Here is a 23,203-nt window from a genome sequence, read left to right on the forward strand (position 1 = left end):
TAGCCTGTTGGCCTGTAGCCTGGCAGCCTGTTAGCCTGGAGCCTGTTAGTCTGTAGTCCTGTACTGAGCTTCTCACACCTTATTGCAGAGTTCCCTGGTGCTTCTTTTTGGACATAACACTGTAAAACACCAACCAATCAGCTCCAAGTGATTTTTAATTTAAGAAATCTGTTCCAAAGTATATCTATTTGTTGTTCCAACAGGTGTATGTCTATAGCATACTGTAACATGTAGGAGGTGTTGATTATCTCTCTCTTGCTCTGTTCCAACAGGTCCGTTGGATGATGTACTGGATTGTGTTTGCTCTCTACACCGTAGTGGAGACAATCACAGACCTCACTGTAGCCTGGTAAGACTGAATACAGACCTCACTGTAGCCTGAGTACAGACCTCACTGTAGCCTGGTAAGACTGAATACAGACCTCCCTGTAGCCTGGGTACAGACCTCGCTGTAGCCTGGGTACAGACCTCGCTGTAGCCTGGGTACAGACCTCGCTGTAGCCTGAGTACAGACCTCGCTGTAGCCTGGGGAGACTGAATACAGACCTCGCTGTAGCCTGGGTACAGACCTCGCTGTAGCCTGGGTACAGACCTCGCTGTAGCCTGGGTACAGACCTCGCTGTAGCCTGGGTACAGACCTCGCTGTAGCCTGGGTACAGACCTCGCTGTAGCCTGGGTACAGACCTCGCTGTAGCCTGGGTACAGACCTCGCTGTAGCCTGGGTACAGACCCCGCTGTAGCCTGAGTACAGACCTCGCTGTAGCCTGAGTACAGACCTCGCTGTAGCCTGGGTACAGACCTCGCTGTAGCCTGGGTACAGACCTCGCTGTAGCCTGGGTACAGACCTCGCTGTAGCCTGGGTACAGACCTCGCTGTAGCCTGGGTACAGACCTCGCTGTAGCCTGGGTACAGACCTCCCTGTAGCCTGAATACAGACCTCCCTGTAGCCTGAATACAGACCTCCCTGTAGCCTGAGTACAGACCTCCCTGTAGCCTGAGTACAGACCTCCCTGTGGCCTGGGTACAGACCTCGCTGTGGCCTGGGTACAGACCTCGCTGTGGCCTGGGTACAGACCTCGCTGTGGCCTGGGTACAGACCTCGCTGTGGCCTGGGTACAGACCTCGCTGTGGCCTGAGTACAGACCTCGCTGTAGCCTGAGTACAGACCTCGCTGTAGCCTGAGTACAGACCTCGCTGTAGCCTGAGTACAGACCTCGCTGTAGCCTGAGTACAGACCTCGCTGTAGCCTGAGTACAGACCTCGCTGTAGCCTGAGTACAGACCTCGCTGTAGCCTGAGTACAGACCTCGCTGTAGCCTGAGTACAGACCTCGCTGTAGCCTGAGTACAGACCTCGCTGTAGCCTGAGTACAGACCTCGCTGTAGCCTGAGTACAGACCTCGCTGTAGCCTGGGGAGACTGAATACAGACCTCGCTGTAGCCTGAATACAGACCTCGCTGTAGCCTGGGTACAGACCTCGCTGTAGCCTGGGTACAGACCTCGCTGTAGCCTGGGTACAGACCTCGCTGTAGCCTGGGTACAGACCTCGCTGTAGCCTGGGTACAGACCTCGCTAGCCTGAGTACAGACCTCGCTGTAGCCTGAGTACAGACCTCGCTGTAGCCTGAGTACAGACCTCGCTGTAGCCTGGGTACAGACCTCGCTGTAGCCTGGGTACAGACCTCGCTGTAGCCTGGGTACAGACCTCGCTGTAGCCTGGGTACAGACCTCGCTGTAGCCTGGGTACAGACCTCGCTGTAGCCTGGGTACAGACCTCGCTGTAGCCTGAGTACAGACCTCGCTGTGGCCTGGGTACAGACCTCGCTGTGGCCTGGGTACAGACCTCGCTGTGGCCTGGGTACAGACCTCGCTGTGGCCTGGGTACAGACCTCGCTGTGGCCTGGGTACAGACCTCGCTGTGGCCTGGGTACAGACCTCGCTGTGGCCTGGGTACAGACCTCGCTGTGGCCTGGGTACAGACCTCGCTGTGGCCTGGGTACAGACCTCGCTGTGGCCTGGGTACAGACCTCGCTGTGGCCTGGGTACAGACCTCGCTGTGGCCTGGGTACAGACCTCGCTGTGGCCTGGGTACAGACCTCGCTGTGGCCTGGGTACAGACCTCGCTGTGGCCTGGGTACAGACCTCGCTGTGGCCTGGGTACAGACCTCGCTGTGGCCTGGGTACAGACCTCGCTGTGGCCTGGGTACAGACCTCGCTGTGGCCTGGGTACAGACCTCGCTGTGGCCTGGGTACAGACCTCGCTGTGGCCTGGGTACAGACCTCGCTGTGGCCTGGGTACAGACCTCGCTGTGGCCTGGGTACAGACCTCGCTGTGGCCTGGGTACAGACCTCGCTGTGGCCTGGGTACAGACCTCGCTGTGGCCTGGGTACAGACCTCGCTGTGGCCTGGGTACAGATCTCGCTGTGGCCTGGGTACAGACCTCGCTGTGGCCTGGGGAGACTGAATACAGACCTCGCTGTAGCCTGGGTACAGACCTCGCTGTAGCCTGGGTACAGACCTCGCTGTAGCCTGAGTACAGACCTCGCTGTAGCCTGGGTACAGACCTCGCTGTAGCCTGGGTACAGACCTCGCTGTAGCCTGAATACAGACCTCGCTGTAGCCTGAGTACAGACTGAATACAGACCTCGCTGTAGCCTGAATACAGACCTCGCTGTAGCCTGAGTACAGACTGAATACAGACCTCACTGTAGCCTGGGTACAGACCTCGCTGTAGCCTGAGTACAGACCTCGCTGTGGCCTGAGTACAGACCTCGCTGTAGCCTGAGTACAGACCTCGCTGTGGCCTGAGTACAGACCTCGCTGTGGCCTGAGTACAGACCTCGCTGTGGCCTGAGTACAGACCTCGCTGTGGCCTGAGTACAGACCTCGCTGTGGCCTGAGTACAGACCTCGCTGTAGCCTGAGTACAGACCTCGCTGTGGCCTGAGTACAGACCTCGCTGTAGCCTGGGTACAGACCTCGCTGTAGCCTGGGTACAGACCTCGCTGTAGCCTGGGTACAGACCTCGCTGTGGCCTGAGTACAGACCTCGCTGTGGCCTGGGTACAGACCTCGCTGTGGCCTGGGTACAGACCTCGCTGTGGCCTGGGTACAGACCTCGCTGTGGCCTGAGTACAGACCTCGCTGTGGCCTGAGTACAGACCTCGCTGTGGCCTGAGTACAGACCTCGCTGTGGCCTGAGTACAGACCTCGCTGTGGCCTGAGTACAGACCTCGCTGTGGCCTGAGTACAGACCTCGCTGTGGCCTGAGTACAGACCTCGCTGTAGCCTGAGTACAGACTGAATACAGACCTCGCTGTGGCCTGAGTACAGACCTCGCTGTGGCCTGAGTACAGACCTCGCTGTGGCCTGAGTACAGACCTCGCTGTGGCCTGAGTACAGACCTCGCTGTGGCCTGAGTACAGACCTCGCTGTGGCCTGAGTACAGACCTCGCTGTGGCCTGAGTACAGACCTCGCTGTGGCCTGAGTACAGACCTCGCTGTGGCCTGAGTACAGACCTCGCTGTAGCCTGAGTACAGACCTCGCTGTAGACTGAATACAGACCTCGCTGTAGACTGAATACAGACCTCACTGTAGTTTTCCGTGTTGTCTTTGATCAACACACTATGCCGAAAATAATCCAGGCTGAATCTCAATTAAATCTCATTAAGATTTATAATTTGTTGTTCAGATTTAATGAGGAGTGTCATGTTGGCTTGTTAATAGGATTGTATATTTGTGTATATTTGAATGGCAGAAAATGAATAGCAGTGGACGACGGTACGCTAACACAAAGCCTTTCCCTAACGCTAACCCTTTCCCTAACCGTAACCCAATGCCTTTCCCTAACGCTAAGCCTTTCCCTAACGCTAAGCCTTTCCCTAACGCTAAGCCTTTCCGTAACGCTAAGCCTTTCCCTAACGCTAAGCCTTTCCCTAACGCTAAGCCTTTCCCTAACGCTAAGCCTTTCCCTAACGCTAAGCCTTTCCCTAACGCTAAGCCTTTCCCTAACGCTAAGCCTTTCCCTAACGCTAAGCTTTTCCCTAACCGTAACCCAATGCCTTTCCCTAACGCTAACCCTTTCCCTAACCGTAACCCAATGCCTTTTCTTAACGCTAAGCCTTTTCTTAACGCTAAGCCTTTAACGCTAAGCCTTTAACCCAATGCCTTTTCTTAACGCTAAGCCTTTTCTTAACGCTAAGCCTTTAACGCTAAGCCTTTAACGCTAAGCCTTTAACGCTAAGCCTTTAACGCTAAGCCTTTAACGCTAAGCCTTTAACGCTAAGCCTTTTCTTAACGCTAAGCCTTTTCTTAACGCTAAGCCTTTTCTTAACGCTAAGCCTTTTCTTAACGCTAAGCCTTTTCTTAACGCTAAGCCTTTTCTTAACGCTAAGCCTTTTCTTAACGCTAAGCCTTTTCTTAACGCTAAGCCTTTTCTTAACGCTAAGCCTTTTCTTAACGCTAAGCCTTTTCTTAACGCTAAGCCTTTTCTTAACGCTAAGCCTTTTCTTAACGCTAAGCCTTTTCTTAACGCTAAGCCTTTTCTTAACGCTAAGCCTTTTCTTAACGCTAAGCCTTTTCTTAACGCTAAGCCTTTCCCTAACGCTAAGCCTTTCCCTAACGCTTACCTGAATCTATGCCTAACCTTAATCTGACCCTTGTTCCTAACGCTCACCTGTACTATGAGATATCTGGTCTCGCTCTAGGTTCCTTCCCCCTGTACTATGAGATATCTGGTCTCTCTCTAGGTTCCTTCCCCCTGTACTATGAGATATCTGGTTTCTCTCTCTAGGTTCCTTCCCCCTGTACTATGAGATATCTGGTCTCTCTCTCTAGGTTCCTTCCCCCTGTACTATGAGATATCTGGTCTCTCTCTCTAGGTTCCTTCCCCCTGTACTATGAGATATCTGGTCTCTAGGTTAATACTGTAATGTGGTGTCTCTCTCTAGGTTCCCCCTGTACTATGAGATTAAGATCGCATTTGTTATCTGGTTGCTGTCTCCCTACACCAGAGGAGCTAGTCTCATCTACAGGAAGTGTCTCCATCCTCTACTGTCCTCAAGAGAGAGGGTAAGACCGACTGACTGAGCACTGTAACTGTGTATTGAATGTGTTTTGAATATGAAGCCTCGTCAAGCAACAGAAGAATACGTTTGAGTCTATCCTTGTTTGTATTCCTTCTACTAAGAAAGCAGCTGACGCGTAAAATGACCAGTTTATGACAGGATATTTAGCTTCTGTGTTGTCATGGGTTTTGACACGTTGTTGCATACTATAGTTGTTGTTCTGTGCACTGACTCTCTGTTTGTCTCTGTGACGGTTGTTGTCACCAGGAGATAGATGAGTACATTGTCCAGGCCAAGGAGCGCAGCTACGAGACCATGGTGACCTTCGGCAAGCAGGGCCTAAGTATAGCTGCTACTGCAGCTGTCTCCGCAGCTGTCAAGGTAAGTACTGCACGAGCCCCCCCCCACCCCCACCACCACCCCTTGTTACTGGCGCTGACTTTGCTAATATGATACTTTGAGGGAAAATGTACTTACTGTGATATGTGGTTGTCTCACCTAGCTATCTGAATATACTAACTACTGTGATATGTGGTTGTCCCACCTAGCTATCTGAATATACTAACTACTGTGATATGTGGTTGTCCCACCTAGCTATCTGAATATACTAACTACTGTGATATGTGGTTGTCTCACCTAGCTATCTGAATATACTAACTACTGTGATATGTGGTTGTCCCACCTAGCTATCTGAATATACTAACTACTGTGATATGTGGTTGTCCCTCCTAGCTATCTGAATATACTAACTACTGTGATATGTGGTTGTCTCACCTAGCTATCTGAATATACTAACTACTGTGATATGTGGTTGTCCCACCTAGCTATCTGAATATACTAACTACTGTGATATGTGGTTGTCCCACCTAGCTATCTGAATATACTAACTACTGTGATATGTGGTTGTCCCACCTAGCTATCTGAATATACTAACTACTGTGATATGGGGTTGTCTCACCTAGCTATCTGAATATACTAACTACTGTGATATGTGGTTGTCTCACCTAGCTATCTGAATATACTAACTACTGTGATATGTGGTTGTCCCACCTAGCTATCTGAATATACTAACTACTGTGATATGTGGTTGTCCCACCTAGCTATCTGAATATACTAACTACTGTGATATGTGGTTGTCTCACCTAGCTATCTGAATATACTAACTACTGTGATATGTGGTTGTCTCACCTAGCTATCTGAATATACTAACTACTGTGATATGTGGTTGTCCCACCTAGCTATCTGAATATACTAACTACTGTGATATGTGGTTGTCCCTCCTAGCTATCTGAATATACTAACTACTGTGATATGTGGTTGTCCCACCTAGCTATCTGAATATTCTAACTACTGTGATATGTGGTTGTCTCACCTAGCTATCTGAATATACTAACTACTGTGATATGTGGTTGTCCCACCTAGCTATCTGAATATACTAACTACTGTGATATGTGGTTGTCTCACCTAGCTATCTGAATATACTAACTACTGTGATATGTGGTTGTCCCACCTAGCTATCTGAATATACTAACTACTGTGATATGTGGTTGTCCCTCCTCGCTATCTGAATATACTAACTACTGTAATATGTGGTTGTCTCACCTAGCTATCTGAATATACTAACTACTGTGATATGTGGTTGTCCCACCTAGCTATCTGAATATACTAACTACTGTGATATGTGGTTGTCCCACCTAGCTATCTGAATATACTAACTACTGTGATATGTGGTTGTCCCTCCTAGCTATCTGAATATACTAACTACTGTGATATGTGGTTGTCTCACCTAGCTATCTGAATATACTAACTACTGTGATATGTGGTTGTCCCTCCTCGCTATCTGAATATACTAACTACTGTAATATGTGGTTGTCTCACCTAGCTATCTGAATATACTAACTACTGTGATATGTGGTTGTCCCACCTAGCTATCTGAATATACTAACTACTGTGATATGTGGTTGTCCACCTAGCTATCTGAATATACTAACTACTGTGATATGTGGTTGTCTCACCTAGCTATATGAATATACTAACTACTGTGATATGTGGTTGTCCCACCTAGCTATCTGAATATACTAACTACTGTGATATGTGGTTGTCCCACCTAGCTATCTGAATATACTAACTACTGTGATATGTGGTTGTCCCTCCTAGCTATCTGAATATACTAACTACTGTGATATGTGGTTGTCCCTCCTAGCTATCTGAATATACTAACTACTGTGATATGTGGTTGTCCCACCTAGCTATCTGAATATACTAACTACTGTGATATGTGGTTGTCCCACCTAGCTATCTGAATATACTAACTACTGTAATATGTGGTTGTACCACCTAGCTATCTGAATATACTAACTACTGTGATATGGGGTTGTCCCACCTAGCTATCTGAATATACTAACTACTGTGATATGTGGTTGTCTCACCTAGCTATCTGAATATACTAACTACTGTGATATGTGGTTGTCCCACCTAGCTATCTGAATATACTAACTACTGTGATATGTGGTTGTCTCACCTAGCTATCTGAATATACTAACTACTGTGATATGTGGTTGTCCCTCCTAGCTATCTGAATATACTAACTACTGTGATATGTGGTTGTCCCACCTAGCTATCTGAATATACTAACTCCCTGGGCTCACAGCCATGCACAGAGCAGCACGTGCCAGTCCCTGGGCTCACAGCCATGCACAGAGCAGCACGTGCCAGTCCCTGGGCTCACAGCCATGCACAGAGCAGCACGTGTCAGTCCCTGGGCTCACAGCCATGCACAGAGCAGCACGTGCCAGTCCCTGGGCTCACAGCCATGCACAGAGCAGCACGTGCCAGTCCCTGGGCTAACAGCCATGCACAGAGCAGCACGTGCCAGTCCCTGGGCTCACAGCCATGCACAGAGCAGCACGTGCCAGTCCCTGGGCTCACAGCCATGCACAGAGCAGCACGTGCCAGTCCCTGGGCTCACAGCCATGCACAGAGCAGCACGTGTCAGTCACTGGGCTCACAGCCATGCACAGAGCAGCACGTGTCAGTCCCTGGGCTCACAGCCATGCACAGTGCAGCACGTGCCAGTCCCTGGGCTCACAGCCATGCACAGAGCGGCACCTGCCAGTCCCTGGGCTCACAGCCATGCACAGAGCAGCACGTGCCAGTCCCTGGGCTCACAGCCATGCACAGAGCAGCACGTGTCAGTCACTGGGCTCACAGCCATGCACAGAGCAGCACGTGCCAGTCCCTGGGCTCACAGCCATGCACAGAGCAGCACGTGCCAGTCCCTGGGCTCACAGCCATGCACAGAGCAGCGCGTGCCAGTCCCTGGGCTCACAGCCATGCACAGAGCAGCACGTGCCAGTCCCTGGGCTCACAGCCATGCACAGAGCAGCACGTGCCAGTCCCTGGGCTCACAGCCATGCACAGAGCAGCACGTGCCAGTCCCTGGGCTCACAGCCATGCACAGAGCAGCACGTGCCAGTCCCTGGGCTCACAGCCATGCACAGAGCAGCACGTGTCAGTCACTGGGCTCACAACCATGCACAGAGCAGCACGTGCCAGTCCCTGGGCTGTGTCATCAGGATTCAACACAGAGGGACTAGTGTTTGTTCTCCTCTACTCTTAATAGGACTGTTGTTGCTTCAGAGACAGAGTTCCATGGAGGCATCGGTCTTGTCTGTTGAAGCCAGACGCATCTGATTGATGTGCTGGTATTGTGTCCGGGTGCTGACTGTTTGTGACTAACAATAGGAACATGCTAGTGTGCAGCCCTATAAAGTCTGCCATGAGGACGGAATCCAGGCATTTTAAAACGGAATTCAACAATATTCTAAAATGTGTTGACCTTAGTAGGAAATCAACAAATGTATTGAATTTATTAGAAAGCATATATTAGTTTGAACCCAGTTAATCAAAACATATGAACAAAATGTATCAGGGATTTGGTATTTTCCCTACAACTTTCTGAAAGGACACAGGAATGCCTGTGTGTGTTGGTCTACCAGTTAGCGATGATGCAATTCATGATAACCGTCTTCTGGTGGAAAGGCTTTCCAAAAAAAACTGTTTCTATTAAATGTTAACTACAAAGTAGCCTCTGCCTACCTGCCAGAATGAGATGATTATTTGCGTCGATCAAGTGGCCATTTTTTTTTTTTTTTTGCAAACACGGCCATCACGTGCTACAGGAACACCGCTAACCATACAAGTTTCTTGCACTTGAATTAAAGCGTATCAACACCCCAAAATTGACATATATCTTAGATTTTTTCCAGACCTCCAAAGTGGTCTCCACATTATGGACTAAGAACATCCAAAAGTTTTTTTTTTATCAGTGTGATTTTTGCGAGAAGAAAATAGGCAGAAATCTGAAACCTGGGGTGGGGAAACAGATTTGGGACAGAGCCTCGGTCCAGGCCTGGATAAACAACCTGAGCATGCTAGCTGGGACAGGCCTGGATAAACAACCTGAGCATGCTAGCTGAGACAGAGCCTCGGTCCAGGCCTGGATAAACAACCTGAGCATGCTAGCTGGGACAGAGTCTCGGTCCAGGTCTGGATAAACAACCTGAGCATGCTAGCTGAGACAGAGCCTCGGTCCAGGCCTGGATAAACAACCTGAGCATGCTAGCTGAGACAGAGTCTCGGTCCAGGCCTGGATAAACAACCTGAGCATGCTAGCTGAGACAGAGCCTCGGTCCAGGCCTGGATAAACAACCTGAGCATGCTAGCTGAGACAGAGCCTCGGTCCAGGCCTGGATAAACAACCTGAGCATGCTAGCTGAGACAGAGCCTCGGTCCAGGCCTGGATAAACAACCTGAGCATGCTAGCTGAGACAGAGCCTCGGTCCAGGCCTGGATAAACAACCTGAGCATGCTAGCTGGGACAGAGCCTCGGTCCAGGCCTGGATAAACAACCTGAGCATGCTAGCTGGGACAGAGCCTCGGTCCAGGCCTGGATAAACAACCTGAGCATGCTAGCTGGGACAGAGCCTCGGTCCAGGCCTGGATAAACAACCTGAACATGCTAGCTGGGACAGAGCCTCGGTCCAGGCCTGGATAAACAACCTGAGCATGCTAGCTGGGACAGAGCCTCGGTCCAGGCCTGGATAAAGCAACAATAGACTGCCTTCTTTCTATGTCCTATCTCTCAACACAAAGTCAGAAACCGCATATAACCTTGACTCTGCATCCAGCAGCCTCTCTCACTGTCTCTTCCTGGAGCTTGTAAAGACATGTGTTTTATGTCTCTACTCTGCCTCTATCAAACCAGCCAATTGATCAGGTCTTCTATGGCTCTACTTTCCCCCTCCTCCTAGTCTCTTCTTGTTGTTCTGTCCTCCTGACTGTGTTCTAACGTTGGTGTTGATCTGTCTTTCTACCAATCTTGTCTGACATGCAGTCTGTCTCTAGAGGCACAGCACTACTAGTGGCAGCTCTCTGAGGTAATAATGATAGAGATATATTTTACTGGAGCATGAAGAAATGCCTCAGATCTCGGGCTGGGCGATTATGGCCAAAATCTCACATATCCCGATAATGACACATATCACGATTAATAGCAATTTTTTTTGTAAATTCAATTTCTGCATATTGAGAATTTCCACACTGTCCCGTAGGCCTGCATTATATGGGCTAGTCATCTGGGCCTTATTTTGAACCAAATGTTGCAATTTGACTTGAGATTTAGAGCGAAACACTTGGGTTAACTGTTGGAATCATGGGAATAGAATGTATATTATAATTATATAGTAAAAATATAATTGGGCACTTTTAATACAGTGTTTGACTGAGACAACGAATGAAATTGCCAGGGAGGAGGAGTTGTGACGGGGTAGGAACTATGATCTTTGGCTCGATTGAACGTGTTGTCATACTTCATGTAGCTAACATATTCTTGCTTTGCGTTTACCTCTTTAATTTATAAGACACTGTTGCACAAACAACATGCTGATTCAGGCCTACACAATCACTGATATTATCAGGCTGTATTAGCTAGCTAAGTTACGTTTGCTCTTACGCAGTACATTTATTAGCTAGCTAGCGATTAGCATTAGTGGCTAACAATTAGCGGCTAACAAGATTTAGGAACAACTTACTAAGATAAGACAAACAAGCTAATAGTGTAATTATAGAACGCTAGTAGATGTATATATTAAGAAGCAAAGGGAAAGCAACGTTGCTGTAGTCAACAGTGTTACTTGTGCTGCATTGACCAGGCGGACTGAACACATGGGTCACGTGGTTGAGGAACATCCAATGCGCTCCTTGAGTGACAGGGGGCGGGGCTAGGTGTGTGCGGAAGGCGTCATAAAGAGAGAGGAACACATGGGACGTTACACACTGCCGTCACATTTAACAAGTCAAACATTCAAATACCTGGGATAGAAGGTAAAGTTAAAACCCCAACCAGTCCGTGCACCAGTACCGGTATATCGCTGAACACAGTATACCGCCCAGCCCGACTCAGATCATTCATAGATTCACCTATTCATCGGTTTTTATGGCGTTTGCTAGTCTGTTATCTTTTTGGTATTTTCTGTGATGTTGTCAAGCTGTGCTGCACACACGACCACTAATGTTCCCTTTATGATAGTACACATCCGGTCTGTTCCCCAGTTCTGTTATGGAAAAGGTTCTGCGTTGTCATAAGCTGTTTGAAAACACGATGATAAACACTGAATAGATTCTAGGAATTTAACTTATGTAGTAGTTTGTATCAGAACACAAACACTCCCTCAGCCTGTTACTGTCTGTCAGAACACAACAACACAAACACTCCCTCAGCATGTTACTGTCTGTCAGAACACAACAACACAAACACTCCCTCAGCATGTTACTGTATCACAACACAACAACACAAACACTCCCTCAGCATGTTACTGTCTGTCAGAACACAACAACACAAACACTCCCTCAGCATGTTACTGTCTGTCAGAACACAACAACACAAACACTCCCTCGGCATGTTACTGTCTGTCAGAACACAACAACACAAACACTCCCTCAGCATGTTACTGTCTGTCAGAACACAACAACACAAACACTCCCTCAGCATGTTACTGTCTGTCAGAACACAACAACACAAACACTCCCTCGGCATGTTACTGTCTGTCAGAACACAACAACACAAACACTCCCTCAGCATGTTACTGTCTGTCAGAACACAACAACACAAACACTCCCTCGGCATGTTACTGTCTGTCAGAACACAACAACACAAACACTCCCTCAGCCTGTTACTGTCTGTCAGAACACAACAACACAAACACTCCCTCAGCATGTTACTGTATCACAACACAACAACACAAACACTCCCTCAGCATGTTACTGTCTGTCAGAACACAACAACACAAACACTCCCTCAGCATGTTACTGTATTTTGTCGGAGATACTGGAGCCATGATGTCATGAGGAGAGGGGAGGCGTTTAGAGGACAGTGTTATCCCTGTGGTGACACTAACTGTGTGTGTGTGTGTGTGTGTGTATAGGGCCAGGGGGCGATCACAGAGAAGCTGAGGAGCTTCAGTATGCACGACCTGACTCAGATACCCCTCGACGACGCAGCAGCCAATCAGATCTATACGGCCCATGCCGGCAACCCTGCCGTGAGCAGGAGGGCGCTCGCCGCAAACTCGACCGACAGAACAGGTAGGACATGTTTTACACACACACACACACACACACACACACACACACACACACACACACACACACAGGTCCATACATGAACCCATCACCTCGTACCTTCCACTGGTCTGTTAATCATTGATCTGAAGAGGGAGCCAATTATACCACAGTAAGACTCTGGTCTCCACCTTCCTCAAACATCCTCTATAGCTGGGTCTGTGTTGAGTAACACGGGTTAACCCTCCCTGTGAGTAACACGGGTTAACCCTCCCTGTGAGTAACACGGGTTAACCCTCCCTGTGAGTAACACGGGTTAACCCTCCCTGTGAGTAACACGGGTTAACCCTCCCTGTGAGTAACACGGGTTAACCCTCCCTGTGAGTAACACGGGTTAACCCTCCCTGTGAGTAACACGGGTTAACCCTCCCTGTGAGTAACACGGGTTAACCCTCCCTGTGAGTAACACGGGTTAACCCTCCCTGTGAGTAACACGGGTTAACCCTCCCTATGAGCCCTGGTCTAAAGCAGTGTCCTCTATAGGATGTAGGGTGCCTATGAGCCAGTGATTCCAGCTGTTCGTCTCTAAGAGCTTTGCACACCTGGATTGTACAACATTTCTATTATTTTCAAACTTCTTCATGCTCTTTCGAATTGGTTGTTGATCACTGCAAGACAATCGTTCTGCACCCTATTCCCTATGTAGTGCACCCTATTCCCTATGTAGTGTGATCAGCTGCAAGGTCAGATGTGGTGGTTCCATTCTGCACCCTATTCCCTATGTAGTGTCTCCTCAGGTTGACAGATGATCAGTACAGGGAGGGGTTGGTTGGTTCTGTTCTCCTCAGGTTGACAGAGGATCAGTACAGGGAGGGGTTGGTTCTGTTCTCAGGTTGACAGAGGATCAGTTCAGGGAGGGGTTGGTTCTGTTCTCAGGTTGACAGAGGATCAGTACAGGGAGGGGTTGGTTGGTTCTGTTCTCAGGTTGACAGATGATCAGTACAGGGAGGGGTTGGTTCTGTCCTCAGGTTGACAGAGGATCAGTTCAGGGAGGGGTTGGTTGGTTCTGTTCTCCTCAGGTTGACAGAGGATCAGTACAGGGAGGGGTTGGTTCTGTTCTCAGGTTGACAGAGGATCAGTTCAGGGAGGGGTTGGTTCTGTTCTCAGGTTGACAGAGGATCAGTACAGGGAGGGGTTGGTTGGTTCTGTTCTCAGGTTGACAGATGATCAGTACAGGGAGGGGTTGGTTGGTTCTGTTCTCAGGTTGACAGAGGATCAGTACAGGGAGGGGTTGGTTCTGTTCTCCTCAGGTTGACAGATGATCAGTACAGGGAGGGGTTGGTTGGTTCTGTTCTCAGGTTGACAGAGGATCAGTACAGGGAGGGGTTGGTTCTGTTCTCAGGTTGACAGGATCAGTACAGGGAGTGGTTGGTTCTGTTCTCAGGTTGACAGATGATCAGTACAGGGAGGGGTTGGTTCTGTTCTCCTCAGGTTGACAGAGGATCAGTACAGGGAGGGGTTGGTTGGTTCTGTTCTCCTCAGGTTGACAGAGGATCAGTACAGGGAGGGGTTGGTTGGTTCTGTTCTCCTCAGGTTGACAGAGGATCAGTACAGGGAGGGGTTGGTTCTGTTCTCAGGTTGACAGAGGATCAGTTCAGGGAGGGGTTGGTTGGTTCTGTTCTCAGGTTGACAGATGATCAGTACAGGGAGGGGTTGGTTCTGTTCTCAGGTTGACAGAGGATCAGTACAGGGAGGGGTTGGTTCTGTTCTCCTCAGGTTGACAGATGATCAGTACAGGGAGGGGTTGGTTGGTTCTGTTCTCAGGTTGACAGAGGATCAGTAAAGGGAGGGGTTGGTTCTGTTCTCAGGTTGACAGAGGATCAGTACAGGGAGGGGTTGGTTCTGTTCTCAGGTTGACAGAGGATCAGTACAGGGAGTGGTTGGTTCTGTTCTCAGGTTGACAGATGATCAGTACAGGGAGGGGTTGGTTCTGTTCTCCTCAGGTTGACAGAGGATCAGTACAGAGAGGGGTTGGTTGGTTCTGTTCTCCTCAGGTTGACAGAGGATCAGTACAGGGAGGGGTTGGTTGGTTCTGTTCTCCTCAGGTTGACAGAGGATCAGTACAGGGAGGGGTTGGTTGGTTCTGTTCTCAGGTTGACAGAGGATCAGTACAGGGAGGGTTGGTTCTGTTCTCCTCAGGTTGACAGAGGATCAGTACAGGGAGGGGTTGGTTCTGTTCTCAGGTTGACAGAGGATCAGTTCAGGGAGGGGTTGGTTCTGTTCTCAGGTTGACAGAGGATCAGTACAGGGAGGGGTTGGTTCTGTTCTCAGGTTGACAGAGGATCAGTACAGGGAGGGGTTGGTTGGTTCTGTTCTCCTCAGGTTGACAGAGGATCAGTACAGGGAGGGGTTGGTTCTGTTCTCAGGTTGACAGAGGATCAGTTCAGGGAGGGGTTGGTTCTGTTCTCCTCAGGTTGACAGAGGATCAGTACAGGGAGGGGTTGGTTCTGTTCTCCTCAGGTTGACAGAGGATCAGTACAGGGAGGGGTTGGTTCTGTTCTCCTCAGGTTGACAGAGGATCAGTACAGGGAGGGGTTGGTTGGTTCTGTTCTCAGGTTGACAGAGGATCAGTACAGGGAGGGGTTGGTTCTGTTCTCAGGTTGACAGAGGATCAGTACAGGGAGGGGTTGGTTCTGTTCTCAGGTTGACAGAGGATCAGTACAGGGAGGGGTTGGTTCTGTTCTCAGGTTGACAGAGGATCAGTACAGGGAGGGGTTGGTTCTGTTCTACTCAGGTTGACAGAGGATCAGTACAGGGAGGGGTTGGTTCTGTTCTCAGGTTGATCAGTACAGGGAGGGGTTGGTTCTGTTCTCAGGTTGACAGAGGATCAGTACAGGGAGGGGTTGGTTCTGTTCTACTCAGGTTGACAGAGGATCAGTACAGGGAGGGGTTGGTTCTGTTCTCAGGTTGACAGAGGATCAGTACAGGGAGGGGTTGGTTGGTTCTGTTCTCAGGTTGACAGAGGATCAGTACAGGGAGGGGTTGGTTCTGTTCTCAGGTTGACAGAGGATCAGTACAGGGATGGGTTGGTTCTGTTCTACTCAGGTTGACAGAGGATCAGTACAGGGAGGGGTTGGTTGGTTCTGTTCTCAGGTTGACAGAGGATCAGTACAGGGAGGGGTTGGTTCTGTTCTCCTCAGGTTGACAGAGGATCAGTACAGGGAGAGGTTGGTTCTGTTCTCAGGTTGACAGAGGATCAGTACAGGGAGGGGTTGGTTCTGTTCTCAGGTTGACAGAGGATCAGTACAGGGAGGGGTTGGTTGGTTCTGTTCTCCTCAGGTTGACAGAGGATCAGTACAGGGAGGGGTTGGTTGGTTCTGTTCTCAGGTTGACAGAGGATCAGTACAGGGAGGGGTTGGTTCTGTTCTCAGGTTGACAGAGGATCAGTTCAGGGAGGGGTTGGTTCTGTTCTCAGGTTGACAGAGGATCAGTACAGGGAGGGGTTGGTTCTGTTCTACTCAGGTTGACAGAGGATCAGTACAGGGAGGGGTTGGTTCTGTTCTCAGGTTGACAGAGGATCAGTACAGGGAGGGGTTGGTTCTGTTCTACTCAGGTTGACAGAGGATCAGTACAGGGAGGGGTTGGTTCTGTTCTCCTCAGGTTGACAGAGGATCAGTACAGGGAGGGGTTGGTTCTGTTCTCAGGTTGACAGAGGATCAGTACAGGGAGGGGTTGGTTGGTTCTGTTCTCCTCAGGTTGACAGAGGATCAGTACAGGGAGGGGTTGGTTCTGTTCTCAGGTTGACAGAGGATCAGTACAGGGAGGGGTTGGTTCTGTTCTACTCAGGTTGACAGAGGATCAGTACAGGGAGGGGTTGGTTCTGTTCTCCTCAGGTTGACAGATGATCAGTACAGGGAGGGGTTGGTTCTGTTCTCCTCAGGTTGACAGAGGATCAGTACAGGGAGGGGTTGGTTCTGTTCTCAGGTTGACAGAGGATCAGTTCAGGGAGGGGTTGGTTGGTTCTGTTCTCCTCAGGTTGACAGAGGATCAGTACAGGGAGGGGTTGGTTCTGTTCTCAGGTTGACAGAGGATCAGTACAGGAAGGGGTTGGTTCTGTTCTCAGGTTGACAGAGGATCAGTACAGGGAGGGGTTGGTTCTGTTCTCAGGTTGACAGAGGATCAGTACAGGGAGGGGTTGGTTCTGTTCTCAGGTTGACAGAGGATCAGTACAGGGAGGGGTTGGTTCTGTTCTCAGGTTGACAGAGGATCAGTACAGGGAGGGGTTGGTTCTGTTCTCCTCAGGTTGACAGAGGATCAGTACAGGGAGGGGTTGGTTCTGTTCTCCTCAGGTTGACAGAGGATCAGTACAGGGAGGGGTTGGTTCTGTTCTCAGGTTGACAGAGGATCAGTACAGGGAGGGGTTGGTTCTGTTCTCAGGTTGACAGAGGATCAGTACAGGGAGGGGTTGGTTCTGTTCTCCTCAGGTTGACAGAGGATCAGTACAGGGAGGGGTTGGTTCTGTTCTCCTCAGGTTGACAGAGGATCAGTACAGGAAGGGGTTGGTTCTGTTCTCAGGTTGACAGAGGATCAGTACAGGGAGGGGTTGGTTCTGTTCTCCTCAGGTTGACAGAGGATCAGTACAGGGAGGGGTTGGTTCTGTTCTCCTCAGGTTGACAGAGGATCAGTACAGGGAGGGGTTGGTTCTGTTCTCCTCAGGTTGACAGAAGATCAGTACAGGGAGGGGTTGGTTCTGTTCTCAGGTTGACAGAGGATCAGTACAGGGAGGGGTTGGTTCTGTTCTCCTCAGGTTGACAGAAGATCAGTACAGGGAGGGGTTGGTTCTGTTCTCCTCAGGTTGACAGAGGATCAGTACAGGGAGGGGTTGGTTCTGTTCTCCTCAGGTTGACAGAGGATCAGTACAGGGAGGGGTTGGTTCTGTTCTCAGGTTGACAGAGGATCAGTACAGGGAGGGGTTGGTTCTGTTCTCCTCAGGTTGACAGAGGATCAGTACAGGGAGGGGTTGGTTCTGTTCTCCTCAGGTTGACAGAGGATCAGTACAGGGAGGGGTGTGGTTCTGTTCTCAGGGAGGGATAGTCACATTACTCGTCATCACGCCAGTATGCTCTGGGCTGGGCTGGGCTGGACTGGACTGGACTAGCTCAGCCCATGACCAGTCAGAGGTATGCCAGAAGACAGATAAATAGATCATTAGTGGGATGAATGGAATGGGCTCCTCACCTTTGTCATACTAGGAAAATGATATCTGATGTGGAGAATTAGACGTTTCTCCTAAAACAGCTGTCAACCAATAGGGCTCAATAGCTTCATCTGATACCAGTTTGCCTTGGACTGTGTGAAGGCTAGCATAAAAAAAAAACATTTCTTAGGTTGCAGAAAGTTAATAGTGGCTCCAGATCCCAAGGATCTTTCTAGAATGGAGAGCAGATGTGACTACAGGAACAAAGGAAAGGAGGACTGGAGGCAGTTACTATGTTACTGCTGCCCCCTGGTGGAGGCTGGTAGAATGGCAGCTGTTGTGACTCAACACATAACAGTCCCAGTCAGTTAGTAGGGGTCGTAGCCCAGTGATGGTATTACAGAACAGCCCCAGTCAGTTAGTAGGGGTCATAGCCCAGTGATGATATTACAGAACAGCCCCAGTCAGTTAGTAGGGGTCGTAGCCCAGTGATGGTATTACAGAACAGCCCCAGTCAGTTAGTAGGGGTCATAGCCCAGTGATGGTATTACAGAACAGCCCCAGTCAGTTAGTAGGGGTCATAGCCCAGTGATGATATTACAGAACAGCCCCAGTCAGTTAGTAGGGGTGATGTAGCCCAGTGATGATATTACAGAACAGCCCCAGTCAGTTAGTAGGGGTCGTAGCCCAGTGATGATATTACAGAACAGCCCCAGTCAGTTAGTAGGGGTCGTAGCCCAGTGATGATATTACAGAACAGCCCCAGTCAGTTAGTAGGGGTCGTAGCCCAGTGATGATATTACAGAACAGCCCCAGTCAGTTAGTAGGGGTCGTAGCCCAGTGATGATATTACAGAACAGCCCCAGTCAGTTAGTAGGGGTCGTAGCCCAGTGATGATATTACAGAACAGCCCCAGTCAGTTAGTAGGGGTCGTAGCCCAGTGATGATATTACAGAACAGCCCCAGTCAGTTAGTAGGGGTCGTAGCCCAGTGATGATATTACAGAACAGCCCCAGTCAGTTAGTAGGGGTCGTAGCCCAGTGATGATATTACAGAACAGCCCCAGTCAGTTAGTAGGGGTCGTAGCCCAGTGATGATATTACAGAACAGCCCCAGTCAGTTAGTAGGGGTCATAGCCCAGTGATGATATTACAGAACAGCCCCAGTCAGTTAGTAGGGGTCGTAGCCCAGTGATGATATTACAGAACAGCCCCAGTCAGTTAGTAGGGGTAGTTCCAGTGATGATATTACAGAACAGCCCCAGTCAGTTAGTGATGATGATGATACAGAACAGCCCCAGTCAGTTAGTAGGGGTCGTAGCCCAGTGATGATATTACAGAACAGCCCCAGTCAGTTAGTAGGGGTCGTAGCCCAGTGATGATATTACAGAACAGCCCCAGTCAGTTAGTAGGGGTCGTAGCCCAGTGATGATATTACAGAACAGCCCCAGTCAGTTAGTAGGGGTCATAGCCCAGTGATGATATTACAGAACAGCCCCAGTCAGTTAGTAGGGGTCGTAGCCCAGTGATGATATTACAGAACAGCCCCAGTCAGTTAGTAGGGGTCGTAGCCCAGTGATGATATTACAGAACAGCCCCAGTCAGTTAGTAGGGGTCGTAGCCCAGTGATGATATTACAGAACAGCCCCAGTCAGTTAGTAGGGGTCGTAGCCCAGTGATGATATTACAGAACAGCCCCAGTCAGTTAGTAGGGGTCGTAGCCCAGTGATGTACAGAACATAGCCCAGTGATGAGTGATTACAGAACAGCCCCAGTCAGTTAGTAGGGGTGTAGCCCAGTGATGATATTACAGAACAGCCCCAGTCAGTTAGTAGGGGTCGTAGCCCAGTGATGATATTACAGAACAGCCCCAGTCAGTTAGTAGGGGTCGTAGCCCAGTGATGATATTACAGAACAGCCCCAGTCAGTTAGTAGGGTCGTAGCCCAGTGATGATATTACAGAACAGCCCCAGTCAGTTAGTAGGGGTCGTAGCCCAGTGATGATATTACAGAACAGCCCCAGTCAGTTAGTAGGGGTCGTAGCCCAGTGATGATATTACAGAACAGCCCCAGTCAGTTAGTAGGGGTCGTAGCCCAGTGATGATATTACAGAACAGAACAGCCCCAGTCAGTTAGTAGGGGTCGTAGCCCAGTGATGATATTACAGAACAGAACAGCCCCAGTCAGTTAGTAGGGGTCGTAGCCCAGTGATGATATTACAGAACAGAACAGCCCCAGTCAGTTAGTAGGGGTCGTAGCCCAGTGATGATATTACAGAACAGAACAGCCCCAGTCAGTTAGTAGGGGTACAGCCCAGTGATGATATTACAGAACAGAACAGCCCCAGTCAGTTAGTAGGGGTCGTAGCCCAGTGATGATATTACAGAACAGCCCCAGTCAGTTAGTAGGGGTCGTAGCCCAGTGATGATATTACAGAACAGAACAGCCCCAGTCAGTTAGTAGGGTCGTAGCCCAGTGATGATATTACAGAACAGCCCCAGTCAGTTAGTAGGGGTCGTAGCCCAGTGATGATATTACAGAACAGCCCCAGTCAGTTAGTACGTAGCCCAGTGATGATATTACAGAACAGCCCCAGTCAGTTAGTAGGGGTCGTAGCCCAGTGATGATATTACAGAACAGCCCCAGTCAGTTAGTAGGGGTGGTAGCCCAGTGATGATATTACAGAACATCCCCAGTCAGTTAGTAGGGGTCGTAGCCCAGTGATGATATTACAGAACATCCCCAGTCAGTTAGTAGGGGTCGTAGCCCAGTGATGATATTACAGAACAGCCCCAGTCAGTTAGTAGGGGTCAGTGATGATATTACAGAACAGCCCCAGTCAGTTAGTAGTGATGATATTACAGAACAGCCCCAGTCAGTTAGTAGGGGTCGTAGCCCAGTGATGATATTACAGAACAGCCCCAGTCAGTTAGTAGGGGTCGTAGCCCAGTGATGATATTACAGAACAGCCCCAGTCAGTTAGTAGGGTCGTAGCCCAGTGATGATATTACAGAACAGCCCCAGTCAGTTAGTAGGGGTCGTAGCCCAGTGATGATATTACAGAACATCCCCAGTCAGTTAGTAGGGGTCGTAGCCCAGTGATGATATTACAGAACATCCCCAGTCAGTTAGTAGGGGTCGTAGCCCAGTGATGATATTACAGAACAGCCCCAGTCAGTTAGTAGGGGTCGTAGCCCAGTGATGATATTACAGAACAGCCCCAGTCAGTTAGTAGGGGTCGTAGCCCAGTGATGATATTACAGAACAGAACAGCCCCAGTCAGTTAGTAGGGGTCGTAGCCCAGTGATGATATTACAGAACAGAACAGCCCCAGTCAGTTAGTAGGGGTCGTAGCCCAGTGATGATATTACAGAACAGAACAGCCCCAGTCAGTTAGTAGGGTCGTAGCCCAGTGATGATATTACAGAACAGAACAGCCCCAGTCAGTTAGTAGGGGTCGTAGCCCAGTGATGATATTACAGAACAGAACAGCCCCAGTCAGTTAGTAGGGGTCGTAGCCCAGTGATGATATTACAGAACAGAACAGCCCCAGTCAGTTAGTAGGGGTCGTAGCCCAGTGATGATATTACAGAACAGAACAGCCCCAGTCAGTTAGTAGGGGTCGTAGCCCAGTGATGATATTACAGAACAGCCCCAGTCAGTTAGTAGGGGTCGTAGCCCAGTGATGATATTACAGAACAGCCCCAGTCAGTTAGTAGGGGTCGTAGCCCAGTGATGATATTACAGAACAGAACAGCCCCAGTCAGTTAGTAGGGGTCGTAGCCCAGTGATGATATTACAGAACAGAACAGCCCCAGTCAGTTAGTAGGGGTCGTAGCCCAGTGATGATATTACAGAACAGCCCCAGTCAGTTAGTAGGGGTCGTAGCCCAGTGATGATATTACAGAACAGAACAGCCCCAGTCAGTTAGTAGGGGTCGTAGCCCAGTGATGATATTACAGAACAGAACAGCCCCAGTCAGTTAGTAGGGGTAGCCAGTGATGTACAGAACAGCCCAGTGATGATCGTAGCCCAGTGATGATATACATTACAGAACAGCCCCAGTCAGTTAGTAGGGGTCGTAGCCCAGTGATGTGAGTCAGATATTACAGATAACAGAACAGCCCCAGTCAGTTAGTAGGGGTCGTAGCCCAGTGATGATATTACAGAACAGAACAGCCCCAGTCAGTTAGTAGGGTCGTAGCCCAGTGATGATATTACAGAACAGCCCCAGTCAGTTAGTAGATCGTAGCCCAGTGATGATATTACAGAACAGCCCCAGTCAGTTAGTAGGGGTCGTAGCCCAGTGATGATATTACAGAACAGAACAGCCCCAGTCAGTTAGTAGGGGTCGTAGCCCAGTGATGATATTACAGAACAGAACAGCCCCAGTCAGTTAGTAGGGGTCGTAGCCCAGTGATGATAATACAGAACAGCCCCAGTCAGTTAGTAGGGGTCTTAGCCCAGTGATGATATTACAGAACAGCCCCAGTCAGTTAGTAGGGGTCGTAGCCCAGTGATGATATTACAGAACAGCCCCAGTCAGTTAGTAGGGGTCGTAGCCCAGTGATGATATTACAGAACAGCCCCAGTCAGTCAGTAGGGGTCTTAGCCCAGTGATGATATTACAGAACAGAACAGCCCCAGTCAGTTAGTAGGGGTCATAGCCCAGTGATATTACAGAACAGCCCCAGTCAGTTAGTAGGGGTCATAGCCCAGTGATGATATTACAGAACAGCCCCAGTCAGTTAGTAGGGGTCATAGCCCAGTGATGATATTACAGAACAGCCCCAGTCAGTTAGTAGGGGTCATAGCCCAGTGATGATATTACAGAACAGCCCCAGTCAGTTAGTAGGGGTCATAGCCCAGTGATGATATTACAGAACAGAACATTCCCAGTCAGTCAGTAGGGGTCATAGCCCAGTGATGATATTACAGAACAGAACAGCCCCAGTCAGTTAGTAGGGGTCATAGCCCAGTGATGGTATTACAGAACAGTCCCAGTCAGTTAGGAGGGGTCATAGCCCAGTGATGATATTACAGAACAGCCCCAGTCAGTTAGTAGGGGTCTTAGCCCAGTGATGATATTACAGAACAGAACAGTCCCAGTCAGTTAGTAGGGGTCGTAGCCCAGTGATGATATTACAGAACAGAACAGCCCCAGTCAGTTAGTAGGGGTCGTAGCCCAGTGATGATATTACAGAACAGCCCCAGTCAGTTAGTAGGGGTCATAGCCCAGTGATGATATTACAGAACAGAACAGCCCCAGTCAGTTAGTAGGGGTCATAGCCCAGTGATGATATTACAGAACAGCCCCAGTCAG

The 23,203-nt window shown here is 49.5% G+C and overlaps 1 protein-coding gene across 1 annotated transcript in view; it reads left to right on the plus strand.

The window, feature by feature from the left end:
* LOC135511793 (receptor expression-enhancing protein 3-like) overlaps positions 1-23,203 on the plus strand; it is a 62,356-nt gene that overhangs the window by 24,223 nt on the left and 14,930 nt on the right. Inside the window, exons 3-6 of the mRNA XM_064933257.1 lie at positions 273-349; positions 4,948-5,068; positions 5,332-5,445; positions 12,549-12,708. Of these exons, the coding sequence (XP_064789329.1) occupies positions 273-349; positions 4,948-5,068; positions 5,332-5,445; positions 12,549-12,708 (472 nt within the window). The remainder of the gene's footprint in view (positions 1-272; positions 350-4,947; positions 5,069-5,331; positions 5,446-12,548; positions 12,709-23,203) is intronic.

Source organism: Oncorhynchus masou, chromosome 24, assembly GCF_036934945.1.
Source record: "Oncorhynchus masou masou isolate Uvic2021 chromosome 24, UVic_Omas_1.1, whole genome shotgun sequence".
In the NCBI taxonomy this organism is placed as follows: Eukaryota; Metazoa; Chordata; class Actinopteri; order Salmoniformes; family Salmonidae; genus Oncorhynchus; species Oncorhynchus masou.